At 34.5% G+C, this 17,953-nt stretch overlaps 1 protein-coding gene across 1 annotated transcript; it reads left to right on the plus strand.

Moving 5' to 3' along the window:
• Positions 1-17,265: 17,265 nt before the first annotated feature.
• On the plus strand, positions 17,266-17,574 carry LOTGIDRAFT_115295 (hypothetical protein; the record flags this gene model as incomplete). Its single annotated transcript, XM_009054170.1, has 1 exon — positions 17,266-17,574. A coding segment is annotated over one exon (309 nt), but the record flags the coding sequence as incomplete, so codon positions are not given.
• Between the last annotated feature and the right edge of the window lie 379 nt (positions 17,575-17,953).

Here is a 17,953-nt window from a genome sequence, read left to right on the forward strand (position 1 = left end):
AGACAAAAGCAAAAAAAATGAAAAAAATGCAAAATTTGGCAAAAAAAATGTCTGCGACAAATTTTCGAATTTTGAAATTTTGAAACTGCTATTCTTTCAGATTTTGCCAGTAGATTCCAAAAATGCAAACCCAAAGAAAATCGACCGAAAAATACGACTTCTAGAGCCGATTATCTATTCTTGCATATATTGAACTGTGGCACTTCCGGTTTTGCAAAAAAGATCCAAAATATATTTATGCACATCGTCGCCTATATCTAAGGTTCGTGAATGTTGAATGGTTGCTGCAACTATTGTAGTCTAAGCTCAGGAAGGTGTGGACGAAACGAAAAAAAAAAAAAAAAAAAAAAAAAGAATTGACATTTCGATAACAAACTGGGACTTTGCTGAAAGCAAAGTCCCACAATAAAGATTTCAAATTTCAAGTATTTCTATCATACGTATGTTTTTTTACGTGAGGAAGTATATGAATCATAAATCAATAAGTGTTTCAAAATGAATAGTATCAAGGGTGCAGGGTAAAAACAACAATAGTGACAAGCCTGATGAAATTTCATAGTTCAAGGGAGGTAACTGATAAAATTATTATTCTTGTTTAAAGATAAAGAGCAACAGTAGAAATCAGACCAACTATCAAAACTAAATGATGTCGGAGAGAATCTTGTGTACTGTCAAATCAGACCAACTATCAAAACTAAATGATGTCGGAGAGAATATTGTTTACTGTCAAATCAGACCAACTATCAAAACTAAATGATGTCGGAGAGAATCTTGTGTACTGTCAAATCAGACCAACTATCAAAACTAAATAATCTCAGGGAGAATCTTGTGTACTGTCAAATCAGACCATCCATAATAACTAAATGACGTCATAGAAAATCTTGTTTACTGTCAAATAAGACCAATTTGGATAACTAAATAATCTCAGAGAAAATCTTGTTCACTGTCAAATCAAATCAACTTTAATTACTGGGTGATATTACAGAGAGATGGTTTTTACTGTCAAATTAAACCAACTACAATAACTACCAACTAAAATAACTACACAATCCTACAGCGAAACTTGTATACATATTCAGTCAAATCAGACCAACTGAAATAACTAAATTACATCAGGAAATAATTCGAAAACATTGTACTGGTTCTTACAATTGGTTGTTATTTACATGTACACCGCTGTATTTTTTTAACTGTCCTAATCCTTTTCATTTGTTTAATAGAGGATCTTAAACGAGTGCTTATGTCATATGAAATTTATCAAAAGAGTTGCCAGCCTTTTAACATCTTTATACAAAATGTCCTTGCGCGTAACATAATAGATCTTGGTAAAAAAAATCATCTGATTACTTAATTGAAACTTTTAATCATAATTATGTTTTTGAAACAATTTCATCCCTTTACCTTCAATTCTAACATAGTCATCTACTTCAAAGAATGCCATGTTGTTTACATGGTGCATGAATACATGACCTAATTTGCATAGTTATTAACTGTGCTACGAGTTCATGTCGTTTTAAGAACCTGTCTTATGTACAGGAGAACAGAAGTGTTGTGTGATAGAGTCTCATATCAATATTATTTTACAATTCTTATTCTTCTAAAGTTAATATATCGACTAGGATTTAAACAGATTTTTGAAAACTCGAATCTAACTAATTCTTAATACAAAAGGTAAGAGTTGTAACGATTCCACCAGAATCTATGTCTCTTAAAGGTACAGGTACGCCATTTATGGGGGGAGGGGGGGGGGGTGATTTAAATCTTGAATATATTTAAATAGTCTTCAGAAGTACTAGAAATGTACGAACATCGCACAATTCCTTTATAACTACTTCAAACTAGAAATTTTAATCACTATTTCTATATATGTCTTTTCATGGCGTGTTTTCATTTTAACATTCAAAACATGTCATAATTCTGGACACACATGGATTGATGGCTCCAATTTCGATGGTGGGCTGTCAGGGCCGTAACTTCATCAAGGCAACTAAGGCTGAATTTGACGAATAAAAGAACATATTTTGTAAGAAAAACTTAAAATATAAATATTACATCCGCTAAATACATGGCTTATATTGACCTTTGTAGTAAAGGTGATTTACCAAAATCCTTGTAATGGAAGGCAATAGAATTTTTGTCTAATAGCAAAATGACCCTACTTACGACCATGGCTTTGAACACTAACCGAATGGCTTAGCTAAAAAATTCCCGTTTTTGAGACTTAAGAATGAATGGCGTAAAGTATGGAAAAAGGTAAATCTGTCCATTTCACAGTCATTACATACCCCGTAGGCTAGGACATCACTACTGATTTATAATTCTTCATTTTTGAGCCAAATATGATTTTGTGATAATCTCGGAAATACGTGATCATTCGTTATTTAAGAATTAAACGTTGGTCTGCACAGCCTTGTTGGTTTGTAAACGCAATTGATCACAAGACAAACTGAATGAATAAGTCAGTTATATATATTTCTGGAGTAATCAATTGCGTTTACACACCTATAAGGTAATCTGAGATAAGGTCAATGACGTCATTTGATGAGGTCATCAAAACAAAATTTGAACATGATCACGTGTTTTTGGATCACCGTTTGAGTAGCCTCTATCATCACGTCCCTCTGTGTAAATCTTTACATTACATTGTAATTGACCGAGGCTACAGTGGCTATTGAATGTTATTGGTTGTCAATCCTTATAATCAGAATATAAAGGGCACGAAATTGTTCTTTATAAAATTGTTTTTATCAAGATCTTTATTGTTATTGTCAAGGGCATTTTGTAAGCACTCTTTGTACTTCAGTAAGAGTGTAAACTTTGTAACATTATTCAGAAGAAAACAACTTGCACATTTGTTTTTAGTGATTTACTGAAGGAAAGTAAACCTTGTAATCAAGCTATACAGTTGTGATGATGCGATATTATACCAGGATATTCAGCGAAAAGGGAAGAAACTCCTTATGAATATGATCCATTTGCAAAATAAAACACTTCTTATTCTTCGAAGAACGCCCTTGAATTAACAAATGTTGCAAAAATAACAATATCCTGTCGCTGCCAGGAGTGCAGTAACAATACCCTGGGGTTGCCAGTAGTAAAGTAACAATATCCTGGTGTTGCCAGTAGTAAAGTAACAATATCCTGGTGTTGCCAGTAGTAAAGTAACAATATCCTGGTGTTGCCAGTAGTAGAGTAACAATATCCTGGGGTTGCCAGTAGTAAAGTAACAATATCCTGGTGTTACCAGTAGTAGAGTAACAATATCCTGTCGTTGCCTATTGATACAGTAACAATATCCTGGTGTTGCCAGTATGCTAGTAAAGTAACAATATCCTGGTGTTAACAGTAGTACAGTAACAATATACTAGTGTTGCCAGTAGTAGAGTAACAATATCCCGGTGTTGCCAGTAGTACAGTAACAATATACTGGTGTTGCCAGTAGTACAGTAACAATATACTGGTGTTGCCAGTAGTACAGTAACAATATACTGGTGTTGCCAGTAGTAGAGTAACAATATCCCGGTGTTGCCAGTAGTAGAGTAACAATATACTGGGGTTGCCAGTAGTAGAGTAACAATATACTGGGGTTGCCAGTAGTAAAGTAACAATATCCTGGTGTTGCCAGTAGTACAGTAACAATATACTGGTGTTGCCAGTAGTACAGTAACAATATTCTGTCGGTGCCAGAAGTACAGTAACAATATCCAGGTGTTGCTAGTAGAGTAACAATGTCCTGGTTGCTAATAGAGTAACAATATCCTGGTGTTGTCAGGAGTAGAGTAACACTATCCTGTCGTAGCCAGTAGTGCAGTAACAATATCCTGGTGTTGCCAGTAGTACTGTCTGTCTGTTGTGGGACACAAAAGAGAGCTGTTGGATTTTGACAATAGGGAAAGACCCTATTGAAAATCAGACAAATATAAAATTTTTTTAATGAGTTATTGCCCTTATTCGTGAACATTTGTTGTAGACACGATAGAGAGCTGGCCCCCGTTTCACTAAGGTACGTAAGTATAAATATTTACGTAAGTATATATGTAGGTAAATTTGTATTTCACTAAAAGACGTATTTTTAACACACGTAAATATGTTGCCTAAATCCTACGTCAACTAAAAGCAGGCGTAAGTTTATTTTCACGCGACTTATCGTTAGATTCAGCGTTAGAAAATGGCTGCCAACATATTTTTAGTAGATATCGATCGACGACTAATTAGAAGGGAGTGGGTATTTAAGAGATCGAACCCAAATTTTAGACACCTACACTGATAAAGAATTGGTTTCTTGATGGATTTTGATAAAATTTGGTGTCGTTGTTTGTTATCACCTAATGATGAACTCTATTTAAAAGCAGACAAAATGAAATGTATTCTATGAGTTATTGTCCTTGTTCTTGAAAACGTTTTAGCTTGTCTAAAAGGCACAATTTTTGACGGATTTTGTCGAAACATGGTGAAATTGTTCATTATTTCCTAATGATGTACATCTTTAGATGTTAAAAAGAAAATCTAAAAAGTATTTAATAAGTTATTGCCCTTGAAATCCCGATCAAGGCACAATTCTCGACAGATGTTAACGAACCCTATTAAAAAGCAAAAATCGAAAAATATTTGTTATTGCCCTTGTTCTTAAAAACGCGTTCAGTATTTAGCTCCTAAACACCTCAGAAGACAAATTTTCGACTGATTTAGATTAAACTTGGTGAAATTGTTTATATTCACCTAAGGATGAACCCAATCAAAAATTTAAAAAAGAGAAGCTGTAAATAAAGCTCTTGCAGTATCAGGCCCGTAGCCAAGGGGGGGCTTTAGAATGAACATAAAATTTAAGTTCTCGAAATGGTCAATATGAGTATATATTCATCAGTTTACCTGGTGTCATAAAGTTACAACAGAATCCCTATAAAATCTGGAAAATTGGAAAATTCATAAAACTAAGTAATTATTGAAAAACGCTTAATCATGATATTAAGAGTTTTTCAATAGCTAATTGCATATCAATTACTAAGTTTTTTGGATTTATCGGATAATATAAGGATCCTGTTATGTTATTTATGACACAGGGTATATCTACTGGCTCTTATTCGCCAAGTTTAAAATTCTTCAATTTTATGTTAATTCTAAAACGTAGTATCACTTTAAGAACTGTTTTTAAATATCTTTCTGTTTATACTTAGCTGAGGATGAAACCAGACATCATAGCTTTTCATAACATTTTAAATAATTACATTAGAATAGACAATTTGATACAATTGAGTTCGTTGAAAATCATAAAAAGTCTGCAGTAAAACGTCATTGGTAAAAAAATATTTGGTCTGATACTGGATTGTCCCGTCTCAAAATTCAAAAGATTTGATTGGTTGATTATAAATATTAACCAATAGACATATATTATCCTAAATTTTATTCATATGAATCAAACAACCCAAAGTAGGAAAAATGGATAAATATTTGATCAAAAAAGACAAATTGCTTGATGGTTCCGACACTACTTCGACTCACACACTCTGAAAGCAGCTTTTCAACTCTTACTCGCGTTGACTCACCACAACGACGATCTATGACTCAGCTTCGCCAGCGCAATCTTGTTCTTCTTGCCTTCAACAGGAAGCGTCCCCAGAAAATTAACTTGGACGTATTTGTTCAACATTTTGCCATAAAACATACCCGACTACGTTTAAACTAAAGCGGCAATAAAAATGTAACGTATTATAACTTGTGTGTTTTAACAAAAATAATCTGAATCTAAAATACTCCGTGAAAGACCGTTTCCTGACATCGTCTGTCAAGGTGCTTTGCTAAATGGCCCCCCTCGATTGCACGTTTGCCCCTTCAAATTCTTGTAGCAATGCAGTGCCAATACCTACATCGGAAGCGGACTTACTAATATCCGGTAAACTAAGCATAACAGGAGAATGCTAAAATATGTTTTAATTCTTTAAAAGCTTTTCTTGTTCTGCTCCAAGCTTTAGTTTGTTTGGCTTACCTTTCCGAGTTAAATGGGTTAATGGTGCAATTGTAGCAAAATTGGGTACAAACTTTCTATAATAACTTGCTAAACCCAAGAAACTTCCTAATCCTTTCTTTTTTAATGGAACAGAAGCATTTACTATACTTTCTACTTTGCTTTCTTGAAACCAAACAAACATTTAGTTCTACGAGCTGTTAATGAAGTCTCGTCAATAACTCTTCGGGAGTTTTTATATGTTCTGAAAAAGATTTACTAAAAACAATTATTTATTGTCATCCATATAATTAGATATATCTTTTATTCCTCGCCTCGGAAAAAACCTTTAAAATAGAGCGACCAAGCCAATTATTAGCCCATTCAAAGTTCCCACTATTAGATTGAGTAGATTTGCTAATAACTTATATGAATAGAAAGTAGAGGTGTTATAATGACTTGGAAAAATGACATTTTGTCTCACATGTCAAAAATTAATTCATAATTAGCTAAATTAGAAGAGAATTACCAGCAGAATTCAAAGGAGTGACCGATCAAGAACAGTCAAAAAGTCTTTTTTGTTCATCCAGACTGTACATACATGGATATTTATGATTGATAAAAACTCATATCAAATGCAATAAGAACATTATGATCTGATTAAGAATACATGATAATTCATTAGAAACACCAATTAATCCAAAATGTTGCTTAATTCGACACTAAATAATAACGAAACCCATCGTTAATGTAAATTTAATAAATTTGCTTTGTAAACTATGTACGCTCAGGCCAAAGCCTAAACTCAAATTGTAATCGAAGATTTTCATTTATATTTTCAGTTGACTACTAAATTACTAATTTCTGCAATACTAAATTCCATATTTGAAAATAAATATTGAAGATTGGAAGCTTCACTTCGTCTCTGATAAAATTCAGAACAACATGCATCGGTCCTCGAACGACTCTCTTCAAGGCTTTCTCTATATGCAATTAATGACGTAACGTATTCAACATGTCGCAGAGCCATGATTGAGAATTATATAAAAGCAATATACAGTATTAATACATATGTGTGTGATGACAAAATGAATCTCATCGTTTAAGCAGTTACTCATCTCATACATGTCTAATCTCATGTAGTATGCTTACATCCTGGGTTTTCAACCTGGGTGACGCGTTCCACCCGTGGGAAATTTTTGTTTGATGCTGGTCCAGAGATGATTCACTTTCCCAGAAAATTACCTTCCCGGAAGAGGTCATGGTCACTCGATGTTGTGTGGTTATTTCATTGTAGGCCGTTTATCATCCGTAGCTCCTCTATTCTGCCGTCGCGGGTCGGTTAGAATGGCACCCAAGAAGCGACTTTATCAGCATAATTTTCTTGAGTTGTGATTCTCATTTATCGAAGACAAAGGTGAACACATGCCCCACTGTGTTATATGTTGCTAAGTATTGGCCAATTCCAGTTTGAAAAGAATCAAAGTCAAGGTCGAGATATTCCATGATAAGTTGAGATGATTCTAGGAAACGCTGGACATACTGATAGAAAAGGCAAGATTGTGAGAGCATGCACTCTTCCCCCGCTTGGCAGAATATCTGCGGAAGACATCGATACGATTCAGTGTGCAACATGCAATGTTAATTCCTTTTTAATTTTTTCCACAAATTCTGCTCATTTAATTTTTACAAACTGCATTCCATGCAAAAATTGGTAACATTTATGCTATTTAGCCGTATATATATATTTCAAAATTCATATGAGTATAAGGCCTATATATAAATCATATGAAACATAAGCTTATCAATGATACTATTGGCCCATATCTTGAAAAATATGTTTTATGTTACATTTGTTATATCAATATAGCCTGTATTTGAATGGTGTTGCTATTTTTTTTTTTAAAAAAACAATTCTCTTGCTTGTTTTTAATTAATGAATAAGCTTGAAAAACAATGTTTTGTAATTTTCATACAGATTATGATTAGGCCAACCTTTTTAGTCTTTTGTTTCTTTTTATTTTTCTTATAATACCTTCTTTCAAATTTCATTTATCATAAAGATTTCTTATAATTACATATTTGATATGTAGGGACCGTCACGTGATTTTAACATAGCCTATTATAATTATGGCATGGGACATTCGATTATCTCAGATTATCTAGGCTAGGCTGTGTTTATCCCTTTCCTTTACGCCTTTTTGAAGATAACCTTGGATATAAGGAAATTACGCTGGATTTTCCCACTAGATAAAGATACTGCATATTAATGTATATTTGAACACAAAAGAGCACTTTCATATCCTTAATTCATGTAAAATCGCCAAACATTCCGCTCAAAACAAGAATGAAACAAGCAACTTATTGACTGTTTTATTTACGGTCTGTGACTTCGTGACCTAATTATACGCAACCATGACAATTGCCCATATTCCGACGCCTCTCATTATTTTGTTGCACCCATAGATGTATATGACTCTATGGTTGCACCAAGAACTGTAAATATTATAGTTCTATGGTTGAACTAAATATCTCGAAGCCTTTTCCAAGAAAACCTTATCACTACGAGAAAATGGTGGCCATACACCGCAATCAAAGAGTTTGGTACTTTGATGCCGGAACTTTCTAAAGCTATGAAAAATTTGTGGGAACTAATAACTGCGAGTTAACCAAGTATAGTTTTACTTTTCTATGTGAAGCATATGTCCCGCGGATTTTGTTGAAGCGGGCACTGAATCGGGGCTAAGGTATCACACAACTAAATGATAAGCAAACTCAGCTTTCACACTAGTGTAGGCTACTAAATTTTCCCACGAATTTTATAGATTAGGTGAAATCTTTCAAGATGAATTACATGAACGCATGAATTACATTTAACAATATCGCAACAACTCATATTTTGTGAATTAAACAACGTCGTAACTTGAGTGTTGGGTCACACCATTATGCAGCTTTCAATAACTGCCTACTGAACTGTATGACTTTTGGCAATAACAAGGTGTATGGCATAATACTTGAACAACATTTGGAAGTGAGGAGTAGGCTACATATCACAAACACAAGACAATATCATTATGGAATAAACATACCTCTGTAATAAAATATTACGTTTCAACACAAATTACACGTGTCGTCGTGTATGACAAATAACCTGTTTGACTGAATGAAGGATACCACGTGAGCTTATTAACAAATAAATCACAATTACAAGATAAATTTATCGTTAACAAAAAGATTAAAAAGCAAAGGTTCTAACACAGATCCTTGTGAAAGACCGGAAGATATACATTTGAAAAATGAGTTATTACTACATTTACTGGATTTAGAGTTCTGTCTAAAAAAAGGGTAAAGTGTTAACTTTTGTAGGAGAGTTTGATTAACGTAACCGAAAGCTTTACGAAAGTCAAAGGAAATCATTTCTACCAGTTGAGACTTATCTTTTAAATAGGCCTATACATTTGGGAGAACCCTCCTTTTCTCGAAACTAAACTGAAGATAGAACTCAAAGCGAATTTACATGTACCCTGACGATGAGTAGTAGTAGAGGGACTACTTGGTGAATATAAAAAAGATAATGGAATCAGTGTTACAATCTGCTTTTTGTCAAACCCCGTAACAAGTCGCTATCAGGCAGTACACCAAGGCTAAGACAGGGATTAATTAGTTCATACGATTTAACAATTCATTAACTTGTTAAAACTAACTAATTACAAATATTCTTTCTCAAAGGTTTTGATTGTTCTTAAATTACTTTCTCGGATCCACTCTGGAATCTCCTTATAATTTCGTCTTCTACTGTTAATCAACCAGTCCACTATTTCACAATCCACTCTTAAGCCCAACGCAGACGAGGAACATTTCTGTCGACGAACAAAAACATCGAACAAATATATTTGTTTACCGTTATCCGCAGACGACAAATATAATTCCGCAGACGACGAACATTTAGCTCAAACAATACGCCAGTGCCACGGAAAATCACATGACCTCAAAATGGCGACGTCCAGAAGAAAATGTAAAATTGCGTTAGCTATTTTATTAACGTAGACGGCGAAATAGGAGCATTTGGGTCCGTATACCTGGATTCAACGTCGTAAAGAGCAGGGTGTGTTCGGCAACCTTGTACAGGAGCTGTCTGCTGACGACCCAGCAATGTATCGGCGATATTTTCGGGTTGACAATGATGGGTTCAACACAATATTGGGGTAGATTGCGACCACATATCTACTAAAATCTGCTCCTTCTCCAAAAGTCCAAAATTTTGTGTTGGTGGATTCACTGGACGTCGCCATTTTGAGCGTCATGTGGTCTGGCTTCGATCGCTGATTGGTCTTTTGTCGATAAATGTTCGGCGGTAATGTTCGTCGTTAACGCAGACGGCGAACAAAGAATTGTTCGGGAGACGATTAATTTTAAAAATGTTTGATTTCACGAACAATTCTCACGAACATTTTTGTTCGTGTTTCTGTAATCCACAGACCGTGAAAAAAATGATCACAACAAAATTTTTACGATTGTTCGCTTAAAATGTTCCTCGTCTGCGTTGGGCTTTAGAATTATTGACAACACTTCATAGACTCTAATGGTCTGTATTTGAGATTGTTTCTCTTCGCCTCTTCTTCTGGTGTATGTCACTTAGTCTCTTTTGTTTGTCTATTTATACTTCTATATATATTTTTAGAACATTCCAAATTCCAGATTTATCTAGGAGTCACAGTTACAGAACATTCTATATTGTACTTATTCTATCTAGAAGTTGCTATAAGTTTCTAGAGTTTCTAACTGAAGTTTAAAATAGTTTACTGGACGTGTCCGATTGTTTCTAGAAGTTTCATAATATTTCCAACCGTTTCTACATGATTCTAAATGTACATGAACAAGTAAATAACAATATAAACAAAAATTATTAAACTAAAACAATCACACATGAGTAAGGGCTCCATGACAATCAGTGAAGCGTGTAATTGGGAAAAATGAAAAATAACTTGAAATTTAGTTGAATAAACCCGAATAATAAAGTCTCTGCCTTGCTAATTATGTATAACGTCAAGTTGTGCCTTTAGTAGGTTTTTGATTTGGGTATTGAATATAATTATGTTTTATAGTCTTCAGAATTACTATCACCAGCAAAGGTTTTAATAATTATATTATCGAGTCTATTTTAGTATATTCTACGGAGCCCCTAAGGCGCAATTGTAAACATATTTATTTATTTAATTCGTTTAAACGAAATAACATCATTTATTTCGTTTAAACGAAATAATATTTCGTTTATTTCGTTTAAACGAAATAATTGTGCTTTCAGCAAAGTCCCAGTTTGTTATCGAAATGTCCATTCTTTTTTTTGTGGGACTTTGCTTTCTCAACTTTAGACTGTTCTTACGCTTGATCTAATTATCGTAGAAGGTTGATTTTTTCAGGGTCTTTTGCATTTTACTACATTTGCAAAGTCCCACTCTGTGCCACGTGTGGCTCTAATATTTCGTTTATTTCGTTTAAACGAAATAATTGTGCTTTCAGCAAAGTCCCAGTTTGTTATCGAAATGTCCATTCTTTTTTTTGTGGGACTTTGCTTTCTCAACTTTAGACTGTTCTTACGCTTGATCTAATTATCGTAGAAGGTTGATTTTTTCAGGGTCTTTTGCATTTTACTACATTTGCAAAGTCCCACTCTGTGCCACGTGTGGCTCTAGTATTTCGTTTAAATAGATATATTTAATATATCATATATCATAATAGATGCACATATTTATGGTTTTATGATTTTCTCGTTTTAATCAATTCTATGTGAATGTTGTTCTAAGGTGTTTAGTGTTATGTGTTAATATTGTGTTTGACTGGACAATCACTGATTTTTGGATATGATTTATATAAGGGTAGGTTAAATTTATACTTATCTATAGCCTACTAACTGACTTCATTCTTTAACAACCAGTAACGTTATATTTTGTTATTTAAGAGGGATAAGGATAGATTATCAAGGAAGACCCATCATCAAGATTTACAATCCTCATTCCAATATTTGATCACACTGATCTTAGTCGTTAAAGAAGTTTTTTTCTTACTAAAGAAAAGAAAGGCAATATTCTAATCTAAATGGAAAACTATGACAGTGAGGTTCAGTGGGTAGTAGGACTTAGAATTCGGATATGTGGATATTTCAACTGTGTTTAATCCTGATTCAGCATGGATTCATACAGCAACTGTGTTACAAAATCTTTTTAACAGCCTCCATTTTATATCAATTCCATTTGAAAGCTATACACAACCTCTATTTCGTGGGCCCAAAGTCAGAAGTTTGCTAGAAAGGTGTCAAAATTGTCGAAAAAAGGACATAACCATTTCTGGCTCTATTTTTGATGAAATGATGGACATACTCTAACCGAGACATCGTGCAAATTCTCAGTTAATTCAGATGTCGAGTTACCTTCCACATAACTGTAAACAGGTTGACGAATCTCGATTTGATTCATTTATGTCATAATCTATTTATAACTTTAAATAATTCAGGGCTCTTTACCTAATGATCAACAGTTTGCCATAACGTAAGGGATCTTTTATTCAAACAATATTAAAGTAGGTATGAGTATGATTATTTGAATTAAACAATTTTGAAGTATATTAACACAATTTATCTTCATTATTTTTTATTTATTTTATGCTATTTCTATTTGTCGCCTTGTTTTCGGGCTAGCTCGCTGGGGGTTGACTCCGATAAAAACTGTCTCTGAATGAACTTAATTACATGAATTCTATAGAACCTTATGATGAATTAATATGGATAATATATACAGAGAATAAATATATAAACATGAATACTAACCCAAAGATGGGGTGTTTATCAAACAACTGCTATTATCTTAACCATATTATTAGATACAGCTGTAATTAAATAAAGGATTATTATTATAAAAAGTAAAAGGAGGTATCTTAAATGGTGAAACAGAGAAATATTCAATATGGCTGCCAGATGCTATGCATAGCTAGAACATTACCACAATCACTCTTCTTACTATCAAAATATAGTCACCCAAATACTACAACTATCCTAGATAATAACCCAAACACACATACCTGAAGAAAAGTTGGTAGAACTTGGTAGAAAATTGAAAGAAACCATTTGTTTGGTATCCAAGGTCCAACTGATTTAAAAATGATGAAAACTCACCAGCAACTCACTGGACTGACTACCCTAAAGACAGTTCAGCCATTGTCCAGTGAGACCAGTTTAAGTTAAGAGGTTAGAGAGGACAATAGTTAATGTTAGTAAGGCCAATATTTAGTAATTATGTGCTCTTTAAAACATACAGATGCATTATAAAACCAGACAACAATTATATAAAATACCAAGTTTGGTTAAAAATGCACCCTATCACATTATAATTACTTATTTATTGGAACGACCAGCTTTCTTTTCGGAACGATTTATTTTATGTTCGTCCATCCGGGGAGGCTTTTTCCTCGCTTTCTTGCCTTTTTCCTCGCTTTCTCGCTCTCGAGAGTTTTTTTTTTAATTTTTCATTAATTCAATTAAATCAACAATTTGAAAAAAAAAATGTGCACTGATAAAGATGAATGAAAAAAGGCGAGGAAAAAGGCGAGAAAGCGAGGAAAAAGGCGAGAAAGCGAGAAAGCGAAGAAAAGGCGAGAATATGGCCGCAGACGGCTTCCATAATTTTCTATTCACCAAGTAGTCTCTCTACTACTATGATGATTCCACAAAACCGTCCATGTATAAAGGAAATCGAGTGGTATTGGATCAAACGTAGAAGAGGAAAGTACCCCACAGTAATGATGTCATAAAGGGGATTCCCCCAGCTGTCCGTAGCCGAGAGCCATCCGTTGCGCTTACGAAGGTGTTGAGTTTGAGGACATGTCATTCGGTAATCCTTATGCATTTAATGCTATATTGTGACTATTGGTTATCTAATGATACATTTTATTATCATCTTGAATACATATCTGACGGATGTTTAGTTTTCATTGTCTTTGTTAACAAAATACTCCTAGTGCTGAACGACCAACCTCTTATATTTGAATTACCAGGATCACGTGATCACGTGACAATATTGACGTAGTTCCGGTAAATAATGTCTGTCATTCATTACGTAAGTTTTACGATTTCACCGAATTTGCACAAGATCTTCAACCTAGCCTGTACGACTGTCTTCTCCAAACTGAAAGAGTGTGGGTACTCTAAATGATTTTTACGAAACAAAAAAAATTCCACTTTAGCACAGATAGCAACTAAAAACAGGCTTTATGCCGAAGTACCTCCAGGTTTAAGGAGAGCTCCTTGTTTTTCCAATAGATGCAAAACATGTCCCTTTATACCAGAAATTCATTATTTTTTAAGTAACTCTACGAATAAAAGGTACCCGATCCAGGAACATCTAATATGTGAACATTTGAATGTAATATATTTAATTTCATGTAAGAAATTCCTCAAACAATATGTAGGAGATCCTAAGAATAATTTACGAACTCGTTTTAATGCTCATAGGTCGGATATCAGATTAAAGAAAGACAAGTCTGTTTCTAATCAATTCAACCTCGACGACCATTCAATAGACGATCTCACCCTAATCCAAATTGAGCGCATAGAAGTTGACTTGCCCACAGATGAAACTACCAAATTCCGTCAATCTAGGGAAACATATTGGATTGAGACATTGAATACAGCAAGACCTATAGGATTAAATATTCACCATAATGTATGCATAGCACCCTTTGTTGTCCCGTTTAATACAACCAGCAATCGAGCAAGCAAGATAGTTCATGCCCATTATAAGAGCCTTCAAGAGAAAATCCCCATGTCTATAAGCAGAAAATGATAGTTGCATATTCAAAAAATAAGAACTTAAATGATAATATTGTTCATAGTAAACTATAAACAATCAGTACATAATAGATACCCATCGCCCCATCGGGCGAGTTATTATTTCTGATTTCAGATCAGAATCAGAACAGAAGAAACCCCAGCATCAGGAGCCTTAATCCCAATTTCAAAATGAAGTATCTGTTCCACCATAGGCCTTTAGGCTACATTTGAGAGAATCAAACCCTCCCTTCCCCCAAATCAAACTCAACACCGTAAGCGCAACGGATGGGTTTGTGACCAATTTTTTTTTTCGTCTCCTGGCGACTATGGATATCTGGCAAGGTGCCAAAAGGGGGGAATCCCCTTTATGACATCATTACTGTGGGGATGGGGGGACTTTTCTTCTCCTTCAAACATTGACTTTGGTTTTGCGGAATCATCGTATACGGACACATGTAATCACGTTTTAAGTTTGAGTTTGAGTTGCGCTTAGTACATAAGTAATCGCAACTATATGTTGCAGAACTCTAGCGTAAAAATGCTCTGCATATCCGCATAAAAGCTCGGGTTTCCTTTATCATAATTCAAATTATAGCAGTTGAACATTTTCCATAATTCATTCGATACTTGTTTTTGCTGCAATTAATCGAAAATTGCTATGTCGGTTGCCATTTTGAAATTGATACATTGTAGACCGTCGGCAAGTCAAATAATTCTGCACAGTAAAAATCGTTTCCACCACTTTCGGTTGTTAGTACTTCCGTTATGTCAACAATGGCATATGCATAATCTTAGTGTCAGTAATACAAACTGTTACAACTAAAAAAAAATAATAGGGCCATTTTAATATTTTGCAGTGTGGGGACAAGGGTGGGAAAGTGAGGAAAAGGGCGATGAGAAAACTGGAGGGATCTTTAACGTTCGACGAGAGATCAGTTTCGTTAATAAACATAAAAACTTTGATGGAACCGCAGACGTGACATAATTGGTGTAGGGGGATTATGATTGAATAACTACAAAAATATTCATATTTCCGCATATATCTCGGTTTGGCGGATCCGATTTAAAGAAATAGTTTTAACAAAACGCACTTTCGGTGGTGCTGACAATTGCTCATAAAACAGGGCCTTGTATGTCTGTCGACAACTTTCAAAATAGCTATCACAGACTGGAATAGAGGCATATGTTTCTGGTACAAAACATGAAAGCTCAGCTGCTTCGAGGATAAAGACCTTTAACAGTCCGGTTTGTGCAACAATTATCATGTTTCATTGTATTTTTCAGACGACAAAATGAATAAAATAATCAAGCTGATAACGTTATTGGTTATTGTATGTACTACCAGTATAATCTCTACTCCAAATATTCACGTAAGTCGATAATAAACTTTTAATGGGGCCTTTAAAGCCCCGGTCTTCAAATCACTGGTCGCTAGCACACACTCAAAGTATTGCAGGGTCGCAAGCACATTGGTGGGGTCGTACAGTAAGAACTATAGCCTCAGATTCATGGAAACCTAAAGTAGAGAACTATGACAGACTCCACGGGGTTCGCTTTCTCACAATTCCTTTTTATTACTATCAAGAAATGGGTTCTATATGACACGCTTTAATTGGTTAAAAATAACATCATTGCGACAGGCCTTTAGTAGAAGTCTTTTTCTTTCACCATATCACTCAAACCAATCAATGTTATTATTGTATTGTATAGTATTCAGCTCTCTCCAATTTTCGAAAACCGTACAAAATGTACAGATCTGATCTTTTTTGTTACCAAAATAAGATAGGATCGCGTTACAGCAGTCCTTGGTTGAACATACATGTATATATTATAACCAGATAAATGTTATAAACGTCCAAGGGTATTTTTATTACAGGATCAAGTCAGATTCCGCCGGTCTGATGAAATAGGTAAGAGTTATTGTTCTTAGATAAACCATTTTATTACAATCTGCTTAAAATGCTTATCTAGGTAATCCCTTTCTTTTTTTTCTCCCCTGTGGCTTCTCATATTCTATAGTTATGCATCGACGAATCTTTTCGTTCTGCCAAAGGTCGTATAGACTACATTGTATGTGTTTTAATGAAAGTTTGCTGATTAGATGAGATCTCTGTATATAATCGATATGAAATGGAGTTTTACTTTTTACTTTTCCTCTCCTGGTTGGACCAATGAAACGAACAACACTTTGCGCTGTGCAAAGAGGATACTTTTAGCAGGCCAGCATTATTAGATTGATATAGAGACTCTATTTACTGTTGGGAATGAAATTCCCTACCACCTAGACCGATACATCAGCTTCTAATCAACTGTCTAATTAGCTATCAGAGGGTGAAATAGAGGAAGATATTTCGGTCTAGTTAACGTCAGGGTACAAAAACGATAATTTGAGCAACGATATTAAGCTTCATAAGCTGCGAAATCAAAATTTCAAATTAGTAAGGATTTTATCGTAACTATAAAGTAAACATATAGGCTACTCTGACTTTGTTTTCCAGCATGTGAATGTGGCCCTGGAGAACATGTAAAAACACCATGTAGCGATACACAAGGAGTAACTTGTGAACCATGTCCTCGTGGTACCTTCAGTAGCAGTACCAACGTTGCTCACAACTGCGCAGGGTGTACTTACCTTGAATGCCATCAAAACGCCGTTATAGAATCAGAATGTTCATCTGTATCTGACAAGGTTTGCAAATGTAAACCTGGTTACGAAGAGCATACCGTTACTGGAGACGGGCCTAGTTGTTTAAGAAGTTACACATCAACAACAAGCGCTGAAGGTAAGTCACACGATGAAAGGTGTTTTTAAAGAGTTGTTTGTCAAGGCAATAAAAAGGCAACAGAAAATAAACTATGTAATCGGACATAGGAGTAGAGAGCATTCTTTGAATATAGAATTGAACAATAGACCTAGTTGTAATTTTCTATATTGTGTAGGATATTAATGACATATTTTTACCAAAACAATAAATATAATATAACATACAACTGATCTATCTAGGATAGCTACGTAAGCGTAGAACTGTGCCTGTTGTAAGCTACACGATGTAAAATTTCATTTTAGTTGAAATCATAACTATTCCAAATGAAACGGACTCAAAAGAGTCTTTGTATCTATTATCTTAAATCATGAAATCAGGATTTCATATCACAGAAAAATATCAGTAGGCTAATCATAGTATCCTGCG

Source organism: Lottia gigantea (assembly GCF_000327385.1).
Source record: "Lottia gigantea unplaced genomic scaffold LOTGIsca_21, whole genome shotgun sequence".
In the NCBI taxonomy this organism is placed as follows: Eukaryota; Metazoa; Mollusca; class Gastropoda; family Lottiidae; genus Lottia; species Lottia gigantea.